Source organism: Cyprinus carpio, chromosome B19 (assembly GCF_018340385.1).
Source record: "Cyprinus carpio isolate SPL01 chromosome B19, ASM1834038v1, whole genome shotgun sequence".
NCBI lineage: Eukaryota > Metazoa > Chordata > Actinopteri > Cypriniformes > Cyprinidae > Cyprinus > Cyprinus carpio.
In genome coordinates, this window is record NC_056615.1 from 3,353,777 (window position 1) to 3,379,316 (window position 25,540).

At 36.3% G+C, this 25,540-nt stretch overlaps 1 protein-coding gene across 4 annotated transcripts in view; it reads left to right on the forward strand.

Annotated features, from left to right (window-relative positions):
- The window catches only part of LOC109085203 (transcription factor HIVEP3-like), a 38,396-nt gene extending 19,318 nt beyond the window's left edge, over nt 1–19,078 (forward strand). For 3 of the 4 annotated variants that reach the window (XM_042744708.1, XM_042744706.1, XM_042744705.1), the window contains 6 exons: nt 243–4,389; nt 4,885–5,024; nt 12,421–12,596; nt 12,941–13,042; nt 13,803–14,458; nt 16,385–19,078. In XM_042744708.1, the coding sequence (XP_042600642.1) occupies nt 550–4,389; nt 4,885–5,024; nt 12,421–12,596; nt 12,941–13,042; nt 13,803–14,458; nt 16,385–16,939 (5,469 nt within the window). In that variant the 5' untranslated portion in view covers nt 243–549 and the 3' untranslated portion in view covers nt 16,940–19,078. The remainder of the gene's footprint in view (nt 1–242; nt 4,390–4,884; nt 5,025–12,420; nt 12,597–12,940; nt 13,043–13,802; nt 14,459–16,384) is intronic. The other variant, XM_042744709.1, reaches the window with a different exon arrangement.
- Nucleotides 19,079–25,540: the final 6,462 nt, after the last annotated feature.

A 25,540-nucleotide genomic window follows, 5' to 3' on the forward strand; every position in this document is an offset into this window, starting at 1 on the left:
CCTTAGTACCAAGTTCGATATGAAAAAACAAAACAAACAAAAAAACAACCTGGAACAATACCCTGCATTGCTGGATCTTTTTGACTGACAGTTGACATCTTTCTACTGCTCGCATATGTGTTTGTGTGAATGCGCTATGTGGCCAGGAGGTTTTGAGCATTGCTACACACATGAATATAGAGTGTGTTGTGCATTGTATTTTATTAGCAATTGTAACAATGTTGTCTTCTGATATTTCACAGAATTCAAATCTCTGAAGTGGATCATCACAAAGCATCTGCAGAATAAGGCAACTTGAGAGCATTCATGGAAAAACATAATTGCCATGGATTTCCAAGGACAAGAAAGAACAAGAAACAGGAGAGGCAGAATTTCCCCTAACTGAAAAAAAATGAAAAAAGAAATTGTATAATTGTAAAAATTGTAGCGTTTCATATTATTCCTTTGAAGAAGCTCTTCTCACATTAAGCAATAATGTTTACAGAATGCTCCAAAACTGTACAATCCATGCATATGCTATATGGTACAAAATATTATGCGATGCTCTGAATGGACATAAGTGAACTGATCGTTCATACAGTCTGGAATAAACAGTACCTCAAGCTTTCATCTTATTTTATGGAGGCCTTGCATAGCCCGTTGACCACAGGGGAGCAATCTGGAGGTTTAGAAAAGCAGAATGAGACTCCGGTGGACAGCCCCCAGCCACATTTAGTCCCACAGTATCATGAACAGAACAAGGTTGTCACCGAGCAGCAGCATGCACAACAGCAAAAACAACAGCATCTTAATATTGAGAGAAAACGTCTCAGATTGCAGAGGAAAACTGCTCAGGAGACAGAGACTGTTGAAGATGGAACGTCACAGAGAAGATCTGAATGTCTTGACACTAACATGAGGCAGCCTAGTGAAATGCCATCTGGAGCTGCATCCTCAGCAGTATCAGCTATACCGTCCTGTTCCACGGATGAGGCCCTGGAAGGTACACCTAGACAAAAACGTGAGCGTAAACCTCAAAAGCCCGGAAAGTATGTGTGCTCATACTGTGGTCGGGCTTGTGCTAAGCCCAGTGTGCTTCAGAAACATATTCGATCCCACACTGGAGAGAGACCTTACCCCTGTGCACCATGTGGGTTCTCGTTCAAGACTAAAAGTAACCTTTACAAACACAGAAAGTCCCACACTCATAGGGTGAAAGCTGGTCTGACTGCAGAAACGGAGGGACCAGGTATAAGTTTTTCAGAGGAGCCACTTACAGAATCAGATGAAGAAAGCCAACCATCTTCCTTTTTAGAAAAGCAAAGAATGTCCATTGAAAAGTCAAATGTCACAGACAAGGGCTCTGAGGGACAGTTACAAGGTATAGAAGACTCCCATGCAGTTAAAAAGAGACTTGCAATGAGACTTAGCAGAGGAAGACGAACACCTATAGGATCATCTGATGAAGCGTCCTCATCGTTTGGTCTAAGTAGCAAAGGTAGCACAGAGTCTGGCTATTTCTCTCGATCTGAGAGCACAGAAGTCTCTCAAGATAGTCCACCAAACACAAGTGCCAAAAGCTATGCAGAGGTCATACTTGGAAAGTTTGGTCGCCTTGGTCATTTACAAAGGAATGCTCATGAACAACATGGCAATCCTGCTGGGCAAGAAGGGAAAAGAATTCCATTCACTGTGCCTAAAAAGCAAGTTATTGACCACATAACTAAACTCATTACCATCAATGAGGCTGTGGTAGACACCAGTAAGATTGACAGTGTCAAACCCAGAAGGTTTTCACTCTCTAGGAGAAGCAGCACAGAAGTCAAGCCAACCTCTTCTAAAGAGTCCTTTCTTCATAGTCCAAAAGAAATAGATCTGAGTGCAAAGAGCAGTGGTTCCATTACTCTTGGTGTTCCTTGTGAGAAATTTCAGCACCATTCTCTTAGTATCCAGCAAGCTGACCCGACCACCACTGCTCCTCTTCTAAGAAGTCACTCTATGCCCTCAGATGCAGGTGTTAGTGATGTGTCTGAAACTTCTCGTAGCCTTCGCCTTAGCCAATCCTTTGATGACCAGCAGCCAGTTCAGAATCGGCGTCACGGTATGCTAAGACGGCAGCCTGCCATTGAATTGCCCATAGGTGCTGAAATGACCATGGAGGAACAATCCTATTCCAGCTCACCATTGCATCCCTCAGTTTCTACAGTGCCTGATCCCAGCCTAAAACAAGAGTCATTTGAATGTGATGCATGTAGTATAGTTTTTACCGACTGGGAGAGATATCAAACACACAAACAGCACTGCTGCATGGTTCATATTTCTCAACAAACTGAAAGTCAAGTCTATCAAGTGGAAGAACCCACAAGAACACACACAACTCGTCCTGGTGCTTTTGCATTTAGAAAAAGAAGGAAAGAAGAGAGTGTTGAACTTGAAGATCCTTCTTTACCTTCTGTTTCTTATATACCACTGAAAGGTTATAAACCATCTTGTGAACAGCCTGTTAAAGGGACCACTCACGAACATGGTACAGAAGGTGCTTTGAAAGGAATATCTGTCATACAGCATACTAGTTCATTTGAAAAACATGATAGTACTTTAAAAACCCCTGGACCAGATGAGGTCTCTCACTCTCATGATGTCTCTCACTGTTCTCCTTACTCACAATCAAAGCAGCAGGCAAGTAAACCATCCTTCCGTAAACTTGTACGTCAACACAATGTCCAAGTGCCAGAAATCCTGGTGACTGAAGATTCAAACACCAACATCATGGCAGCATCACCCCCTCCAACTGTCCCCAAAATAAAGGACGTTGAAAAAGTCAGTGAGTTCCAATGGCCCCAAAGAAGTACAACTTTGGCCCAACTTCCAATTGAGAAGTTACCACCTAAAAAGAAACGTCTTCGTCTCGCAGAAGCTGCCCAGTCATCAGGGGACTCAAGCTTTGAATCAATGTCCCTGCCTCATAGTCCAAGTCAAGACAGTTGTGTGTCTCATACGTCCAGTCGATCAACTTCATTTGAAGAGGCTTGCAAAGGTGATGCAGACACGACACCAACTAGGAGATCAAGAGCCACTCATACTTTGACAATTCCCACAAATTCTCACCGGGAAATGAGGCGCTCTGCATCTGAGCAGGCGCCCCATGTTCCTCAACATGCTAACCTTATTACGGAAACTCGCAGTAAGTCGTTTGACTACAGTAGTTTGTCTCCAGATCGAACCCCTGCAGGATGGAGAGAAAGGCGGAAATGCCTTCTAATGAGGCATAGTGCAGTGAGGGAACCTGAGGAGGAAGACCAATCTTCTAAAGCCATCAACACCAGTTATCCCACTCGAAGGACTAACACATCACCTAGCTATAGCCCAGGCACCTCCTACAGTCCAACCACCACCCATCTTGTGACCTTAAGCAATACTTTACATTCATTTGGTGAGAAGCAGGCCATGCAATCACAGTATGTTTTATCAGAGAATACCCAGCAGAATGCATTGCAGTTGACCCCAATGATTCACACTGATCAGCTTACAACAGTGGGAAGTCTTCTTTGTCCATCAGGTGCTGCCAGAGCTCATTATTCTTCAATGTCGACGGGACTAAAGCTTGAAATTCCACTGGAGAATGAACTGGTGAATTCTGATACAAGGGTCAACCAACCATACCTCACTCATTATCACCATCAGAATCTTGATTTTGATGTTACTTCAAATCCAGAACCACTGAGACCTTTACCAGCCCAGAGAATTCCAGTCCGTCTCAATTCACACCTTCCTCATTATGCAGGCTCAATTTACACTACAGTTTCACAAACATTTACCGCAAGGCCTCAGGAACCTTGCTGCTCTGGAGTCAGTTCAGTTGCAGTGGCGTCGAAGTTTGAAATCATGGACCAACAGCCAATATCTGATGGATCCAAATCAGCAAGTGCTGGTGCAACCAAACGTGTGCTGTCCCCCACGAACAGTGAGGAGCTCATCCCAGAAAGTGAGCAACAACAAAAACGAGTGAAAGAGGAGGAGGACAATCAGGAAAATGAAAGTAGAAATGATAAAGTTTTGATCGAATGCAAGAAGGAAGACAGACTTGGTGAGCAAAGTGTCATCTTCCCTATAGAACACAAAGAACCATCATTTCCGAATCTTAACACTAACCTTAATTTTAGCTGGTGCTATCTAAACTACATAAAGCCCAATCCATCCATACAGAGTGAACAACAAAACTCAGTCTATTCCTCATGGTGTACAAGTACCCGCAACCCATACCCTCCTGGCCTGACAAGCAAGGACATGCTATCCCTGTTGCACTGCAAGCAGAGACATTCAGGACTCATCTACACCACGGCGGACATGTCACCCTCGCTGGACAGGAAACAAGAAACACCTGACTCCCAAAAGCCTAACGTGACTGAGGTAAATGTAACAACTCTTGAATTTATAGTCAATGCATGAAAATTCTTACACTTGTGTTTTGGAACATGGTTGCTGTTTCCAATCTGCTCCAAGCTGGTCATTAGTTGTTTAACCAGTTACCATTTTCTCAAAATAGCTCGACCATTAAAAATTTGAGGGAGAATGACTAATATGGTAGCTGACATTGATTTTTATTAACTTGGGGGCTTATGTTTGTTTAGCTAAGTATTTTAAAATGTATATGAGTGTTTTAGTAACATAAAAAGTAAAAAAAAAAAAAAAAATACTTAAAAATATCACAATTAGATTTACAGTCCACATTCCAGTCTTTTTTATGTTATTAATATTTTTTTTTTTAAACTTACTCTTGACAACGTAAAAGTAAGTCAGACCTAATGCTATCTGGAAAATGTTGAATGAGACTTCCCCCATCTCTGTCTCCCTGGGCACCTGGAATAGGGTTGGTGAACTTGCCCGTGTCTCTCTCGAGTGTAGGTACATGCCACCCAGCCCACAGAACCGAAAGAAACCCAGCAAGCTGAGTTGACAGAGGCAGAAAAGAAAACATCGGAGAAGAAGGAGGATCAACTATTTACCTCCAAATACAGCTCACGGGTTCAGATTTGTGAGGGAGGGTAAGTCATACTGATACATAACACTTGTACAGATGCAATGTGTAAAAGTATGATGTTGTAGATGATTGCAGTTTATCTTAGCTATGGTGAATGCAAGTCAGCACTGTATATTAATACATTTTTTGTTGCTTTTCTTCACAATTTTCTGCAAGCAATTCAGCTTAAACGTCCATTCAACTTTTTGTAGCTACTTAATTCTCATGCATGCTATGTATGTGCTGTCTATTTTTGTAAACATTATACTGGTAAAATGTAATACTAAAGTTAGGCTTATTTAGCCATACTAAATAAAACAAAATGATAATATCATTGAAATATTTGCATAATAATTTTCAATTCATCATGAAAACAGCAAGGCCAAGTCCGATATATATGGAAGCAAGTTTCCGCCACTAAATAAAAAAATAAAAAAAGGTAAATGTGATTTTACATCTAGCAATTCTGACTTTTTTACTTGCAAATTGTGAGTTATAGTCAAATTTGTATTTTTTTCCCTCAGAACTGGACTTAATAACTTAATAGACTATATCTCTCAGTTATAAGAAAAGACGTCAGAATTGTGAGAAAAAACTCAGAATTATATCTTGCCGTTCTGACTTTATTTCTTGCAATTGTGAGTTTATATCTTGCAAATGTAACTTTATAAAATTATTTTGCTACTTTGCAAGCAGCATGTTTTTTTTATTATTATTATTCAAATCTGGCTTTTAATACTGACATAGATGCAGCAGCTGTGGTTTTTCCTTCTTCTTCACATCCATTTGAAAGCAAGAGTCTTTCACTTCTGTGGTAGTTTCTGCACGGTGCACCCTGCTCATAGGCTACTGTATGTATGGTGGCTTTCTGTCACCAGTTTGTCAGTATTTTGAGCAGTGTTGTTCTTGCCCCGCTGCAGGAGATCGGTTGGTTGTCAGAGCCAACACGGACCGTCTGTTACACAGCCCGAGCCAGGAAACTACCTAGCCTGGCGGTCACTTCCTGTGGAACCCCACAGAGTCCCATTTACACCATACTGCATCAATGATTTTGGTCATTGAGCTGAAGGCATATGGAGATGGCCAAGATGTAGTAGACTCACATTTTGAGGTGTTTTATATGAATGGAAAACCAATATCTAAGAGATTTACGACAGTAGTTTTTTTAACTTGGTTTGCTTCAATACCAAGATTCTTAGTGGCAACAAAACACAGTACCAAAATTGTTTGTAATACAAAAGTAAAATGTTTTCGGCAGCCAGTAATTCACTTCACAAAACCATTATGGTTAGCATAAAGCCATGGTTATATTACGATGGTTATATTATATTATATTTATGACTTTGAACATTCAAAATTTCTTTGACAGCACAATGAACAGGTTATGATATTATTCTTCTGTTTTAAATAATTAAAACTTGGCCACGGATTGAACGATTTTAACACTTGTTGCAATTAAACCCATATTTAATGTAATCTGGGTGATAACATTTGGAAGCTTTTTAATTGGATGCATGGCATTTAGCATTTCAAGATTCAATCAAAACAGACCATTTTTGGATCTTTACCCAGTTGGGAACCACCAGTCTAAAGCCCAAAGCATACTTTGGTTTTGATGCAAGTACTTAGCGTTTGCACACAGCTGAACATATAGCCTTCAGTATACTGAATTTAATACCTTATGCAAACACAGACGCTCAACACGTGCACTTGCACACGTTTCACATTTGCCAAATGTGTGCATTCATCTCCTGTACTCATTTAAAATAAAGTTGCAGGTATCTCATAACTCTCTAATACAAATGCTCATCAGCATGGGCATCTGTTGTTGTCTCCTGTAATTTGTTGTTATTCTGTTTTATCCATTTCTTTTTCTACTTCGAACACTGAATAAAAAAATAAAAAGGGTAATAATGTTTTTTTGTCCCACAATTCTGACTCGCAAAATCTCGCAATTTGACATTTTTTTCTCAGACCTGCAAGATCTAAAAGCGCAATTGCGAGTTACAAATGAACTTGCAATTTTGAATAATAAAGTCGGAAATGTGTAATATATTCTATAAACTTACAAAACTTTTTTTTTTCGCAATTGTGAGTTTATATCTTTCAATTATGACTTTTTTCTTGAAAATTGCAAGTTTTTTATCATTCGATCCCGAGAAAAAAAGGTTCAAATTGTGAGAAACTCGCAATTGTGAGAAAAAAGTCATAATTGTGAGATAAAGTTTTCAGTTTTTATTCAGTGTTGGAATCTTGTGGACAAACCAATTAGCGCAAAAAAATAACATAAAAAAAAAGTAAGTTCACTGCGAGCGTGCACATGTAAAACCTGAAGTTTACTTTGGGGCGTGACATGCATTCTAGAAATTTTCATGTTTGTCCAGTTATGACCAGTAAAATTCCTTTGTATTTATTTATTTTTTATTAGAGTTGCAGCAATCTGTTAACCCCTTTCACAAAAGTGCTTATCATCGTGTGCATCTTATTGGCATCTCCAGTATTTTGTTGTTAGTGTTAGCTCCATCTCTACTATTTTTTTTTTCGGACTGTGAAATAACAGCCCGGGCCAGTGTTGCCACCTTGTGGACAATCTAATTTTTGCAAAAAAATCAATGCACATGTTCAGCCTACATGTACAGTATACATGTAATTAGAAAATTCAGATTGTGCGTGCTTATGTGACATAATGCACATTGTCATCTGCATACTGTACGCATACCAAAGCATATGTGTAAAAAATAATGTAAACTTTAGTTTTTCAGAGTATACTCCATATGATCAGCACATTTAATCTAGTATCTGTGCTATTTTATAAGTTATGACTGATAAAATGTCTTTGCACTGGTTTAAACCAGTATCTTGTAACCAAGTGCTTGGCAACGTGGTTGTCAATTGTTGTTGTCACTTCTCTTCCGTTTCTTTTTCGACTGTGAAACAATGGTGTTGCCACCTTGTGGACAAATCAATTATTGCAAAAATACATAAATTAGTTCATAAAAAAACAAGGTACATGAAAAATTCTGACTGCATGCATAGAGTTTATGCATACTTTGCTAATGATGAAATTTATGGTACGCTCAGTTCAAATACTGTACCTTAGCATATAAAAACCGAAGCACGCTCTGTGCTTTACAAGATCTAAGGGATGTTCATTAGAGTAAGTAGTTATTTTTAATGAAAGAGGGAAGTCTATATAATAAAATAATCTGAGCTATGCATTAGAACTTTTAATCAGTCTAGCTTCAAGCCTTATATGAACTACAAAAGAAGTCATACACACTAATACAAGAAGGGAATGTAAGTTTTCAAGGTTATGTAGTCTGTCGTGACTGAGATCAGTTTACAGGCACACATCTTCCTAGAAACAACCATCTGTGGTGTTTCTGAGGAATGATGGCACTTGTAACACACAACATACTCTTCACAGCAGCCATGACATTTACTCATAATTTGGCTGTGCTCTTCCACCATGCAAGTATGATCTCTGGGGAGCGTTAAAACAGTTTAGGACACATTTCTGTCGCTTCAGAATGAAAAGGCTTAAGGTGGTTAAGGTGGTTTGTGAATCTTAAAATGGAAGCTCTGAGGTTTAAGTTGATGAATGAGCTGAGTGATTTTGCGTGAAAGTCTAGAAAACGGATTTAGTAAGCGTTTCAGGTGGAGGTTAATTATGTGGTTTCTGCACAATTAATCTCTATTTAAAACATCAAGATTGAAGCTCTTTCTTTAGGCATTAAGTATTGCACTTAAGTGCATAACTTACCCCACACCCTGCTACAGACATGATTGACACTTAAAAATCTAGATTTAAAATCAAATCATGATTATTCTTAGACCTGGCAGATGATAAATTGGGCAAAAAATCTTACAGACTTTCATTAAAGGAGGGACACATGCAAGCAATATTCTAGACACCAGAATATCAGAAAATCTTTTGTAGGTTCCACTTTTTAGCAATTTAACATATCCTCGCTGAATAAAAGTATTAATTTCAAAAGAAAAAAAAAAACTTTTGAATGATAGTGTATAAATGCTGATCTTTTTTACTTTTTATTCATCAAAAAATCCTGGAAAAAGTATCACAGATTCCAAATAAACAAACAAACAAATAAATAAAATATTAAGCAGCACAACTGTTTCCAACACTGACAATAAATCAGCATATTAGAATTATTTCTGAAAAAGAAATAAAATATATGAAAATTGAAAACCATTACAATATTATTGTTTTTACTTTAAAGAGACTTTAAAAAAGCATTACAAATCTAACTTATCCCAAACTTTTGTACATTAGTGTATGTTTGGTATGATATTTGTTTTTGGATCACATTAATGAAATTTTTACTGTGAAGAACAGTAGTCTCTTACTTTGGGAAACCACATATTAAATAGCTGCACAGTCTAAAATTAAAACACTAAGCCCCCAGAATTGAACTCTGTTATGACTTATTTTTAAGAAAGCTGGCCCACAGTTCTTGATTTGTGCTCATATCATTGGCTATGAGCATCTGGTTGGTACCAGGGTCCCCCTCCCCACTCAGCTGTTTGGATTGGCACAGACGCATGGACTCTGGGCACAGAGCGGCATTGCAAGAACCCCAGGTTTGAGCCGGGGTGGTGGTGAAGGGGGTCGGAAGGGAGGGGGGCCCTAGTTCTTGACATTATAAATGGCCCTCTGTTTGAGGTCAAGTGGAGGCCCCGTTTTGGGACTTTCTGGACACAAACAGGGTGGATACCCTGCCAGACTAGGCGGAGGGGGTGTGTATGGATATATATGCATGCCTGGTGTCTGAAAGAGGGACTGTGCCAAGCATATCAAGCTGTTTAAGAGCACCTTTAAAAGTGTAGCATGCAGGTGCCATAGATTGGAGATCAGATCTCCCACACAGACCTGTGAGATCAATGTATAGGCCTCTTTATGCATGTATTCCAGCCCAGAGGCTATGCTCCGCTGCTATTTTAATTAACCTAGAGGTGATGTTGAGAACTTACAGCTTCAATGTCAACCTACATGTGCTGTTTTCTGTTATATTCTGTTTGTGTAACATTGAATAAATATTGCTAGTCTAATATGTTTCACCTTTTGGTTGGACGCATTTCAGCCAGTTAAGGTTGCTGATTTCAAAATTGCATGCTAGCATACTATTCTTACTATTTCTGCCATAGAAAGAGATGCTACAAATAGTAAGAGTGGTATACTAATACTGTATGTAGTTCCAAAATTCAGCATCTATTATTATTTAATCAACAAATCCACATGTAATCTCTTGAAATACATGAGCTACGAAAATAAGTGTGCTTAATTGTATTTAACCCCTTAACTGTCACCGTCTCACCTGTGGGACGCTTGGCGCTCTTTTTTTGTTGTCCTTTTTCTCTATAAAATCTTTTAGTAATTATCATGAATTATATATCATTTGAAAGCTTAGAAGCCCAAGATTCATCCTGTGAAATCCATTTTGAAATCGGACATTGCGTTACCATGGAAGTGGTACTTTAAAATCTTACGGCGGTCTCCTCCCCCTTAGTGGGCGGAGTCAAGTGTCATATTACAAAATGCATCACGGTCTTTTAGAATCAAAACTTTTTATAATCTTGGCAACAAACATATCACTGGAAAGGTCTGAGTCTCAGGATTCCATATTTGGTGGTTATTTTGAGATAGAAGTAAAAGTGACAGAGAAATCTAGAGACAAATTCATTGGACAAAATTCAAAGTAGTTTTGATGGCTCCCAGTGGCTGTTTGTGGTATGACGCCCTAAATAAAATCTCAGAGGAACCTTAATGTTTTTCATATCAACTTCAAATTTGGAACATAGCTTATTTAGACACAAGACTTTAATTTTATACCAATTTTAGAGTAAAACCTGTTATGTAAAATATTTATAATAAATAAAATAAAATAAAATTAATATAGCGCATTTTATTTACAGTACACGTAAACTTCTATAACTTTTTTATACTTTAATTTTTTTTTTTATTCCACTTTTGCCAAAATTGCTAATTTTCTTCTTTAAAAAGAGACCAACCTTAGGTCTATATTCCAAAGTGTTCATAAATTACAACAATTTAAGTTTGGATAGAGCACTTTAATGCCTATTTTAAAAAATGGGGGTGACAGTTAAAGGGTTAATGTGCCCTTGTAGTGTACTTCAGATCTTACAAAAGTGCAGTAAAAAGAACAAAAAACAAAACAAACAAAAAAACATAAACCTTGCAGGTGACATAAATCAAAAGGCACTTAATTGCACTTTCATGGCTATGTTTCTTAACACACTTAAATACATTTTTAAAAGCATCCTTTACACTAATGTCAAATTAAAAACTTTATTTTGAAGTACATTTTAAATAAATGTTTTAATAATCTTTTGTCAGGCTTTACAGACGTACACTTATTTTGTGTTGATTAACATACCTGAGTATAGTTTTTAGTTTAAGTTAATAAATTGTAGTTTATAGTGCACTAAAGTGCAACTTCATCATTACACATCTGTATTTACAAATACATTCAAATACATGACATACAAGTTTCACAAGAAATTACATTATATTTTAGTCTATCATAAATGCTTATCAGTACAATCAACAGTACACTTTAACTATAAAAACTGTACATATAAAGATGTGCTTAGGTCCTACTTAAGTGGGTCAAACACACTCTAAAATTCATCTAAATTTGAACTCTAATGTGGTTTAATCGAATAACAATTAACAGGCAATTAAGTTTCTGAAAACCTTACATTATGCACTTAAGTATATTGTTTTATTTCCATAATAAGTAAGAACTCTTTTTAAAAGTATGCTTATATTCTTTTTTAGAAGGCTCCCAGAGTACTATTATTTATAATAAGAACCAAAAATAGCAAAAGTGGCCCATACTGCTTGTGCATTATATTCCAAGACTTCTGAAGCCATTGTTGAGGGAACAAAAAATTGTGCATCAATTGGTGGATTTTTTTTTCTTTCTCCACTCTGCAATACATCTTAAGTCTAATTTAATTCAAATATCCTGTGTTTGTCACCAGGTGTAATACATTGATCACACAAGATATGCAAGGCAATGACCTTTGACCTCTGAGCCTTATTGAATAAATTTGACTCCGTTTTTCCAAACAAGTCTGTAATTCAAAACTTGTGTTTTGTTTTTTAGCCCATGTGTACAGAATTTTTAGGATTGCCCAACAAGTTTCCTTCTGTTACCTAGCTCTAATTGTGATTTTTTTAAAGACAATTTTTAGAGTTTGACCCTGTTATGGTATAAACTGCACTCTCAAAATCCTGCAATACCTATTTTTTTATTTTATATTTCTATTCTGTTCCACAAAAAAAGAGATTTCTGGGTTATCGATAGTCTTATGCTCAAGTAGTTCATCTGTCAGTGATGGTGACGTTCTTTCAGCTGTTATGTTGTGTTCTCCAGCTTCAGGTCGAGTGAGGAGTACGTGTATGTCCGGGGCCGTGGGAGGGGCCGATATGTATGTGAAGAGTGTGGAATTCGCTGTAAGAAACCCAGCATGCTGCGCAAACACATACGACTGCACACGGACGCTCGGCCCTACGTCTGCCAGCACTGCAACATCGCCTTCAAAACCAAAGGTAGTGTATGCTGCACAGCTGAGGCATTTAGTCCATGTCTGCCCATATTACATTTCATTAATATTACTAACAGACATGTATGAATTAGATAAAAAGCCAATATAAGCGCATCTACTGTATACATTAGTGTACAACTAAAAAAGAACATTTTTAGCAGATATGGTTAAAATTGTTTTTATGAGGTTTATAAAGATGTTATAATATCACTAGTTCTATGACATCAGACGTTGTTTATACAGTATGCACATGGTTAAGTCTACACCTGTACCCTCACAGGGATGCACATGATATAAATACATTTCATATTTTCTTTTGTGTTCCCATGATGAAACGGCTTTCCTCAGGGAATCTTACTAAACATATGAAGTCAAAGGCTCATGGGAAGAGATGTCCAGAGGGAACTGCTCCAGGACCGGTCCAGTGTGAGCTTGAGACAGATGAGGGAGGTGAGAGAAAACAAAAACACCTTGAGGAACTTTGAATGGGGAAAAGGCTTCAAATTTTAATTTATTTAATATAAAATGTATATTAACAATATATATAAAACGCTGTAATTTATATTATGTAATATAGTTAAGCTCTGATCAAAAATACAGTAAAAACAGTAATATTCTGAAATATTTTTTTTTTGTTTTCTATTTGAATATATTTTCAAATGTCGTGATCTTTCAGAAAAAAATCGAATATGCTGATTTGATGCTAATATATGCTTAAGATTTATTATTTGTATAATAGATTTGTTGTTATTATTATCAATGTTGAAACCAGTTGTGCTGCTTAATATTTGATTCAAATATTAATAAAAATATAAATGTTTACTGTCACTTTTGATAAATTGACTTGCATCGTTGCTAAATATTATGAATTTTAATTTAATTATGAAAACAAAACTTACTGACCCAAAATTTTGATTGGTAGCACACATGTATCATTTATATAATGTCAGTTTCTCAAAATTAACTTCTTTTTATAGTACTGCTAATTGAAAGCATTAAACTATTGACAGTCACTTAGATTAAAAAATTATCAAATTATAAAATACACAGAATAATCAATTTGATTAATTACAAATAATAATATATACTAGTATTTGTGAATACAATAGATTATTGTGGCATGTGGTTTAATAATATTTATTGATATTTTTTTTTTGATGAATTAACTGTGTCAAATGAGTGCTGATAGAGACACTGTCCTGTGCTGTAGGTGACAGCGATAAGCATCTCCTCGAGACGGAGCTGGTGGAGGAGCATCAGTTCTCAGATGCAGAGGAGACAGATGTGGATGAGCCTGAAGATAATGATGAAGGTGATGAGCAAGTTTCGTGCTCGTCCTCGTCGTCGAAGACCCCGTCTCTGTCCAGAGACCCTCCTGGCTCCTGTGGCGTCTCAGGCCTGTCAAACCCAGGCTGGGAGCAGCATCCCAAAGCACCTGTCAGCATGAGCCCCCGCAAACCGAGCCACTACGGAGAAGCCTCCTCTCCTAAGACCACCAAGTCTGTCGTAACCCTTCCACTCCTCGAACCCGCAGCAGGGAAGTGCTCCTCCCCAGTCCGCAGCCTGTCTCCTGGCCTGCAAATGTCCCCTGCTTTACCGCAGTCTCCTGGACGCTGTCCCTCGCCGAGACTCAGTCTCTCTCTGGCATCCTGTCTATCCTCTTTGTCTGCTTCAAACCACCCAGCCTCGTCTTTCCCAGAGAGACGTGTGTCCCCCATTAGAGCCCTGTCCCCCATACAACCTGTGTCTCCCAGTTGTCCCCTTGCACTGACCGTCGGGGCCAGTGTGACTATTCAGTACCCTGCCGATAAACCCAGAGATTCAACAAAAGCCCCGTCCAGCAGACTACACCTCAAGACCAAACTGGTGAGTGTCTTAATGTAGCTTTGTCTTACTGATTGGCTTATTTATGGTTTCTGTGCCAAGTAACTATAATCAAATACTGCTAAAAGACCAACACTTATGAATGATGTCAGTTATTTAAAGTGCATTTTTATATTAGTCTAATCTGAAATTGTGGTTTCCAGTTTAAACCTGTTTTGTTCAGTTTGTCTAAAAGCAAATAATGCTCCCCATAGAAAAAAAAAAAAAAAACTAAAACAAACAGTTTTGTTTAAATAGTATTTTTGCTTGACAACAGAGCGTTGATGTGCAAAACACATACCGGCTAGAATTACTGACTGCAATAAAGCTTGTCGGTTGGATTATTATTATTATTGTTATTATTTTAATAAACAGCAGAAAATGTAATTCATATTTTAAAAAAGACATCATAATATTTCAAAATTGTCTTATTTATAGTTATAATTAGTATAAAATTATTCTTAAAACTATATTATATTGACTAATTAAGTAACATTTTGGCTTATGTCTAAAGAAAGAGTATTGATATATTGTTTGAATAATAAATTATCTTTTTACTTTGCATTAATTCAAAATTCTTTGGAAAAAAAAAAAATCAAAATTAAAAGTAAAAAATTATTTAAAAAAATAAAATAAAATCTAAACCAAACCATAAATATGATTAAAACTAATACATAGCTGGAGCAAATTAGAGTATTTTTAGATGGTTCAAAGTATTATTTTCTTGTCAATTAGTGTTATTTATATATAACCCGTATTATTTATTATAATATTTATTAATTATTATTTATTTAGAATTTGTATTTTTATATTTGCAAAGTACGTTTTGGTAATTGTGTGTGTGTGTGTTTGTGTTTGTTTTTGTTTATATACATATATATTTATATATATATATATATATATATATATATATATATATATATATATATATATATATATATCAAAACAAAGTAACTTATTTAATTTATTTTTATTTTAGTGTAGTAATCTCAGTAATTTACCATTAACTATTTATTTAATTTAGCCGCTAAGGCAATATTCCTAAACAAATGTTGTTGTTTTTTTTTGTCTTTTGTAAATTTAAGTGTTTTCATCTGACATTTATATTTTATTTCATTCAGCTTTATGTCAATTAACTAAAATGATTTTATAAAATAATGTTATAGTTTTAGTAACAACAGTGTTTTGAACCATATGATCCAAGATGTTTTGATGCCAGAAAGATCAAATAATGAAAAAAAACTCACCACAGAATTATGGGGATGAACAGAACAGATAAAATCAGCATATATATATATATATATATATATATATATATATATATATATATATATATATATATATATAATATATATATATATATATATATATATATATATATATATATATATATATATATATAGTTTCTCAGACCGAACCATGTAACCCCTTACCACCTCTTTTACCAAACATTCACCCATATTTCAATAGTGAGTAAACTGTGCTTTTCTAGTCTTGATAGCTAAATATGTTTGAAGGATAGAATGATAGTTTTTATTAGCACACAAAATGTAATTAGTCTGAAAACAAGACAGACAAATATATCCAAGATAAACATCCAAAACAAATATCCTGATTCCAAAAGCACACTTTGTGTTATTTTAGTGTCACACCTTTATTAGCAATAGAAGCCAGGCCGCCAGTCTCTACAAACAATTGAAGCCAAAACCTAAGATACTAACTCAGTTCAACAGACGGCTGAACTTAAATACACACACGTCTGTTTACCATCTACTGTCTGAAATACACATTTGGGATGAACCAGGACTATCTTTAGCTATAGCCACAAAACAAGACTTACCGCACAGTTTCGCCTAAAATAAAGATGACTGCATTAGTGCTCACTCTACATGGTGATTTCACTAAAAATGTCTTTCTGGCTCCTCCCAAGAGAAGACACACAGTCCTCAGAGAAGGACCGGCATGACACAGTCTTGGCCTCCGGCACAGGGGTGTCTCTCCAGGAACACGCAGCCCAGGGAAGGCCAGCGTGTGTTAAGTCACCTGCCCCTGCACTCGCAGCCCCAGGTGATGATTCCCAGCCTCAGCCTCACCATTCCCATCGGCGGCATCCAGATGGTGCAGCCACGCTCCAATATGCTGCTCCGAAGCGCATCTCTGAACCACAGCGTGGCCCAGATGACCGTCACCGTGCTGACGAAGGAGAAAGGGGCCGATGGGAGTCCTGCAGGTGAAGTTCCTCATCCCAGAAATCAGCTGATAGTGTTCACAGAGCCTGTGGTGGAGATGAGCTCGAAGAGCGATGCTTCCTCCGATGAAGGAGTGGTTCAAGCAGAGCTCGTATCAAAAAAGAGGGAGGTTCCCAGTGTTCCCATGACCACCTGGAAGAGTATCTCTCAAAGAAACAATAGAAAGAATTCTCGAAGTCCCAAGAAGGCTCAGCCAGTGGACGCTTCAAGAACATCCATGGATGCTAAGTGTTGAAGGAAAAGTTCAGCCAAAAATGAATACGTTTTCATGATTTATGCACACATTTGTCTTTTCAAACTTGCGTGTTAGGCACAATGATCAGTTTTGCTCTTTCCACACAATAGCTTTTGGTATTGGCCAACAGGGTTGGAAATTAACGGGAGCTTGGGGCAAAATGCAACCAAAAGGAACAAAAATGTCCCCAAATTCAAAATAAGGGTGCAAAAATCGCCCCTGCACAATTAAACTAGTGAAGTTATTAACGTAATTTCAGGAGGGGAACATTAATATCTGAGTTTGAATAGAGCCTCTTACCACTTCCGTGGTTAGTACTTTCGGCATCCCTCCTCCTCCCCATCTCCACCTTTTATGCATATTTATTTATTTATCTTTCTGTCTATATGGGGGCTATCGGACCTTGAGTAGAATAGTCTCTCTGAGCCCTCTATTGCAGACATCAAGTCAAATCTGTTTACCACTAATGCTAAGTTTATATGGGCACAAGAACTTGTGAAACTATATTATTTCTGTAATGTGAAAATGAATGAAAAGTGATGATTTTGGCATCACGTTTAGATCTGCTCATATTGCATCAGATTGCTTCTCATCAGATCTCATCAGTGTTTTTTTTTTTTTTTTTTTTTTGCAGAATTGAGCATCATAACCAATCACACGTTTTTTGTTGAGCTCATGAATGCTATGACCAGTCAGAGGCATTTAGATTGGTCACTGCTGAAAACACCAGTTTTGTTCAGCGTTCACCTTCTCTGACTGAATTGTGCTCTCTTGTCAAATACTCGGATCATAAACAACAATGTGCAGATGCAGTACAAAGAGTCTTGATTTTCTAAAGTGTAAACAGCAATAAACTAATTCATAAATGGTTCTTAAGCTTGTTTTGTCTGTGTAGCCAGATTATTATGTGCGGTTTTCCCAAACATTTAAAGTGCCCCTATTATAGATTTTTGAAAATTACCTTTCATGCAGTGTGTAACGCAGATCGAAGTAAATGAAAACATCCTGCAAAGTTTTAAATCTGAAAGTGCACCGTGTATAAAGTTATTGTCTCTTAAACAAAAGAGTCGACTCTGAATCATTGAAATGAGTCATTTTTAAAACGAATCCCAGCCATTTCATGTTGACGTCAACATGAAATATAAGCATATTGCCCGCCCACTTGTTGGTATTTTCGCATTATTCTGGATGAAACTGCATATTCATTATTTGCCACTAGGTGCCGCTTTTGAAACGTAAAAATAGCAGTTTCCCCGGAAACGCTGTACACAAAGCAGCACTGTGCTCACAAACGCAGCTTTATCAGGCGTTACAGGTATGATGAAATCGGACCAATCACCGCAGAAAATTTAAGAAAATTAATCATTGAGTAAATCGTTTGGGAGTTGTTGAGCAAGTAAGGTAAAAATAAATGCATATTATAAGACAATGAAAGTGTTTTTTGACCTTGCATGCATGTCAACCTTTTGTTGGGGACTCCCAAAACCAAAATATGACCTTTCATAACCCATAATAGGGGCACTTTAAGACAATACAGATATGTTTAATAAGTTTTTTTCTTTTTCTTTTCTTTTTTTTTTTTTAATACCCTAAATATCCACAAATGCAAATATTGCCCCTTAGTGGAAAAGTTAATTTCTGACCATGTTGTCCAACATGTAAGATATTTCATCATGCGCTACTTTTAAAGATACTTGAATCGGAAGGGAAGATTGTCACTGAATAACAACTTATATGGGTCTTGAATTAAACTATGATTTTATGGAATCTTGTTAGTCCAAAACAGCTTTTATTGAAACTAAGCTGCCAGAAGAACTACCTCTGGGTTTTTATGACATAATAGACATGAAAACATCAGCAGATTTCAATTCTACATCTTTGATTTTTTTGGCCCGCCCACATGCAGGAGAAATAATAAAACAGGATCATAGTTTTTGCAGGCTTTGCAAACAGACATTTACAGAAAGATTATGGACCCACCAAATGTAAGCGTGTTAATGGTAATATAAGGACTCATTTACAGTCAGATGTTCTTTTGTTAACTGTTGTTTTTGTGGTAGTGAATCAAGCCTATTTTCCAGAATTGCCCCGCATGAGATTTCTTAATTTTCTTAAGATATCTGGGTTTTTGCTCTCTACTGTCTCAGAAAAAAAGGTACAATAGTACTGAAATGCACCTTTTGGGGGCAAATAAGGTACAAATATGTACTATTTGAAAGGGTGACAGCTTTTGTAACTTTTTTTCTGAGAGTGTACAGTTCTCATAGACTATATTTGCACATATTTGCATTGCTTTGACTATCTTTAGACCCCACCTTCTCGCATGCCATAATAGGTTGATTACAAACAATACCTGCCTGCATGCATTCAGTTCAGCAAAAGTCCAGGTTTACTTCATGTCTTCACTGTGCTAGTTATGGTGAAAGCATCAGAGTGTAGAAGTCAAACTGCATTGGCAGATCATTGCATTTGTGTGCTCAACAGACTGCACCTACTGTACAATGCTAGCTGTAGCTCTAATGCTAACAATCAACACTTTTTACAATTAGTTAACCAGGGCAGCTGTGATATTAAAAGTTTTCAAAAGAGTTTCACATGTGACTCTTATATCATATGCAAAGTTGTTGAACAATTATAGCAGTGGCCGTTGACAGTGAAGTCTTAAAGGAGACACAGCAGAGTGTTTAAATCATAGGGTTGAAATTGAATAGCCTTTTATCTCGAAAGGATCACAGTTTTGGTGTAAAAATTCTGTTAACATTATAAGTGCAGCTCAGGAAGCATAAAAAACTGAAAAATGCAGTTTCTGACCATTGCATGGTTTTAGGAGACATGATGTGTATTTCTAGGGTATTTTATAGGATGCTTTTTGTAGCATTCTGCCTAACATGCTGGTTTGGATGCGAGGGTGCATGAGTAAATGATGACAGAGCTTTATTTTTTGGGTGAACTATCCTTTTATGGGTCTGTCAGATTTTGGGTAGCAGAGAAAATGTCTAGACCATGATTCAAATCATTGGACTAAGCTTTGCTGAATAATTTTTGCTAGTTCTGTAGATGTGTAGATAAATTACGTTCCTGATCTATGTATATTTTCTTGTCTGCAGTTCACATTTTACATAGACTTACCACACATGCACATTTATGTGTGTGTGTGTGTGTGTGTATGATATGCGGTGTAAAATGAATACATTTTATTACATGTATTTAATAAAACAATACATATATTATATGAGGTGCCAATAAAATCCAAGTCCCATTTTCACATTTTATTGTGTTACAGCATGGAAGCATTCAACTAAGGAATTTTCCACTCATCATGAAGAAAATATATCTATATCGACTGTAAATCTTAGTAGAAATCCTACTGTACAAATGTATGTTTTTATATGCATTTATACTATATTCTATGGCATTGCAGCATCTGTTTTTCTTTGTTGTATGTGATGGTCGGTAGACTGCTTTTGGCCAGCATTTTAAACACTCATGCATTTCCAGTAAATAGGCTAGAATGTGGTCAAACCCAGAAGATGAGCAGCTCTGGTTGATGGTTCAGTTGTTCTTGTGGTGTTGATTATTCAGATGTGGGAAGATGTCAGTCTGTGTTGTAATCTCTCAGACAGGACAAAGTATTATCAGAAATATAAGAGTAACAGGAATTCACATTAAAAGGTAGTTTCAAGAGTCTGTTGTTGCTTTACCTATGTTTATTTTATTCGATAAACTATGCACAAAATGTTCCTGTGTTCTGTCATAATTATATCTATATGCAAATACTATATGCAAATATGTTGTTAATTCATGGATTATCATCTTCATGTTTCTATTAATTAATGCTATTAATAGCATTTTAATAGCATTCTTGTTTACAAATGTTTGTGCAACTGTTTAATCTGACCATTTTCAGCTTTGGTAATGTTATATGTCATTTAAAATACATTAATTCGAATTTTTCTGATTAAGACTATACAGTGATTTTCGTTCATTTCAGACCAAGAGTAGGATACCTCTAAAAAGTCGTCTCAGCCAGTGAATGTCTTTGGTATTTAATAAGGATAAGACATCTGTTCTTGTTAAACATCATTATCTTCCAGCAAAGGGCTAACGGGGTCATGCCAACCAGCAAAACTGTGCACTTAACCTCGTTCTTGTTTTTTTTGACTCCACTTGAAGACGCTGTTAGTCTATGATTTTAGGAATAGGTTCAGAGGAAATATCGCCCCCTGCTGGTGTGATCATAGCTCTAAATGTCGTCCTTCAATTATTTAGAACAAAAAAATGCTGAAAGGTTTTTTCAGTCTCCCTATATATATATATATATATATATATATTCTTTATATATATATATATATATATATATATATATATATATATATATAAAGAATATCAGGCTTTTAAGTCATTAATAACATGTTCTTTAAAAAAAAACATTCGTTTTCAATAAATTTCGTAATAAATGGAGTGTCTACTCTCAGCTTGCCACTAGATGTCGCTGCAAATGCGCTAAAAAGACGAGTTACATGAAATACATAGGCCTACTGTGCGTGTGTGTGTGTGTGTGTGTGTGTGTGTGTGTGTCTGTGTGTGTGTGTGTGTGTGTCTGTGTGTGTCTGTGTGTGTGTGTTATGTTGACTAAACTTGTTAGGGCCAAATGTCCTCACTTATATTGCAATTACTATGACAACCCAGTAGTCAGGACAGTTTACTGGTCCTCAATAGTCTTCAAAATATTTAGATGTAAATCTAGTGTTCTGCACATGTTTCTGTGATGGGTAAGTAGGGGTTGGGTTATAGAAAATATCATTAACCTGATGGAAACACAATGAAAGTCTATGCAATGTCCTCACTGCGATGGCTGAATAAATATGTTATGTGTGTGCACATTAAATAGGCTTTATAATGTAAATATATTGGCCTACATTACAACATTTTTTGTTTTTATGGTTGTGCAACTATTCTGTCATTCTGTCAAAACTCAAATGGCGCCAAAGTGAACCGCTGGTATCCACAGCAACATTGTTACAGGTCTGCCTAGGTGTCGGTATTGACTTCATATTTAATATATGCAGGTGTTCTAATTAGACAAGTGAGGGTTTATCAGTAAAGCCCCCATGAAGCCTGAGTTCCAGACCTTAGATCGTCAAATGCTGTTTACGTTCGTAACTGTGATGCAGGTCATAGCTCACACCAGAGGAATGCACAGGAAACGGAACTGCACTGTGTGTGTGTGTGTGTGTGCGTGTGTGTGTGCGCGTGTGTTTTTGTGACATATCAGGACACAACTTTGTATAATAACATGGGTATGACACAGGTATTACAAGGAGAGTGTGACTTATGAGGACATAACCCATGTCCCTATTTTTCAAAACGCTTATAAACCATACAGAATGAGTTTTTTGAGAAAGTAAAAATGCACAAAGTTTCCTGTAAGGGGTAGGGTTAGGTTTAGGGTTGGTGTAGGGCAATATCACATACAGTTTGTAAAGTATAAAAACCATTACGCCTATGGAATGTCCCCACAATTCACAAAAAACAAATGTGTGTGTGTGTGTGTGTGTGTGTGTGTGTGTGTGTGTGTGTGTGTGTGTGTGCACTATCATCTACCATCATTACCCTTCTTAGACATTTGCCAAAAACTGAATCATCAATGCATTTTTCATTGTTTGGAATTCCTCAAACACCTCTGTTACAGGGGCATAACAATCAAAGCCATTCTAGCTGCAGGTAGCATGTGATAACAATGCATTTTGCAATTTTAAGGGTGTGCTCACCTGTTCAAAAACCCCTAACAGTGTCATGTTTGATGGCACAATGAAGTATATTCACCAGATAAGATATTACTCACATAAGGAAGGTTAGTTATTTGACCAAAACTACGCTCGTCCTGCACTGTGACACCCAAAACACCACCTACTGCATTAGCAAGCACATACAACACCCTTGAGTTATAGCAGCAAATTATATCACTCATATTTTATTCACAAAATAAAAGATATAAAAGAGAGAGCGTTGAGGAATCCCTTGTGAAAAAGTACACTGTTAAAAAGTACTTACAGAAATAAGGAATATACTTACGTGTGAACTGTAATGTTGCTAAACACTGTGTTAATGTTAATTGCAATTATATGGAAATGTACCATTTAAACTTACATTACAGTAAATGCAATTAGCTTAGACTTGAGTACATCTTTATAATTTCATAAATACTTCAGTTGTCTCTGATATATGGTTAAAGTTACTGCTGAATGCAGTTATGGTAAACTAAATATATATGTATTGAAGTTTCTATTGAAACTTAAATATTTAAATATGTTTGTAAGCACATTTATAATGATGAATTTGCAATTTAGCTCATTTAGTGCATACACAATGTTTTATTTGTGTTTAGATGTGTTTGTGTGTACATTTTTTATGTTGAATTTGGTTTTTTTTTATTTCACTAATATTATATTTTCTGCGTACTGTACTTTTTTGTATAAAAAGGACAATTTGCCCTTCTTTTTCACAAAGCACAAAAAGTCTGAAAATGAAAATAATTCACCCTCAAATTGTTCCAAACCTATGGAAGCCCGTTTCTGCCACTTAAAAAAAAAAAAAAATGGTTAGTGCGACTTTTTATCTCACAATTCTGACTTTTTTTTACTCACCACTGCGACTTATAAAGTCAGAATTTTGAGATATAAAGTCACAATCGTAAGATAAAAATTCTGAAATTTTTTTCTAGCAATTGTGAGTTTATATCTTGCAATTCTTACTTTTTTTTCCTCTCAGAATTGTGAGATATAAACTCACAATTGCAAGTTAAAGTCCAATTTCTTTCTTTTTTTTTTTGGGGGGGGGGGGGGGGGGGTGATATGTTCTCAGAATAACGAGTTTATAACTCGCAATTCTGACTTTATATCATGCAATTCTGACTACAGTATATAACTCGCAATTCTGACTTTATATCATGCAATTCTGACTACAGTATATAACTCGCAAATTCTGACTTTATAACTCACAATTGTGAGTTTATATCACACACACAATTCTGAGATAAAATGTCAAAATTGCAAGATATCAACTCTCAATTGTGAGTTATAAAATCAGTTGTTGTTGTTTTTTCAGTGGCGGAAATGGGCTTCCATATCCATACCAATCACTTTCACTGTATGAAAAAAAAAATTATCTTTCTATGATTTTGTATTGTCATACAAGGATGAACTCTCCCTTTAATATGTCGCTGTTATGCGTTGTCTTAATATGGTCTGCGTGGAATATCATGCATCTCAATTCCACAGCTAAGTTTCAACAATGACATCATTATTCCTGTAGCATCGTTAAACGAATGCTGCATGTCATCTTTGTTGTTCTCTCTCTCTCAGTGACCAGTTTTGGTCAGGAAAGTCTAAAGGGGCATGTAAGGTGTCAAAGTGCAGTGGAGCAGCACATTCCTGAGAGCTTCTGGAGGAATTCCACAGGCGCTTTCAGTTGTTTGTGTGTTTGTCAGCACACAGCGCCACATTCCTCCAGCAATCCACTGCGCTGAGTGGAAGAGGAAATGGATAAGGCCACATTGTTAGCTTGTGACTAGAAACTGAGACAGAAAAACAAAGAGCGGGTCTGAGGTGGAGTACGGTGACCCGAGCAATCATTAACTTATTATGAAGCACAATAATATGTCTCAGGACAAATCGGTTTATAAATGTCATACAGCATCATTAATCTCATTCTTACTGGCTCTTAGCTCATTATTCTGACATGAATGAAATACATTTGCTTGGAAAACAAAGATGATGTAATCACACAAGATGGATCATAATCCTCAAATATCTTGGTTTAGCTGAAAAACTGCCACTTTTTTTTTTTTGTCTGTGATTTATGTAATTATTAAAAATTTTTTGCTTTAGTTATTGTTTTATGTTTTTGACCTCAGCAGGACAAACAATCTGTGAGGTGCCATTGTTTAGTGGATTGTGACATCACTCTGGCATTTCCTGCCCCCCGCAGTGACTTGAATGTTTAATATTTTCCCAGTTCATAGAGGGAAAAAAATGTTGTTTAATGGAACAGTTGCTGTTTACATATCATAAATTCTGTTTTATTCCTTATGAATATTATTAATGGTGTTTTTTTTAAACATATCAAATCATTAAACTAGTCTAAAAAGTCACTCTTTAAAAAGGTGCCATGGCATGTTTTGCTTTGTTTTATATTTTTAAGGCATATCCATGCATTCTATCTATCATAAATACAAGAATAAGCATGCATACAAATAAATAAAGTTAACAGTAATATATATATATATATATCTATATATATATATATATATATACACATACACACACACACACACACACACACACACACACAATATATATATATAATTATCATTATCACTGCACACTTTTATCACTGCAATTATTTTACAGAGTTATAATAAGGAAAAAATGGATATTAATAGCACTCACTAGTTGGAAGCGCAGCTAATGCAAGAGGATCTTCCAGCACACATTTCCAGTGTGTAATACAATGTCTTCCTCTAGGTCACAATATTTTGCATATTTGAATCAGTGACATTTGTTAACAGGAGTGTGCTGATAATATTAATGACAGACAAAT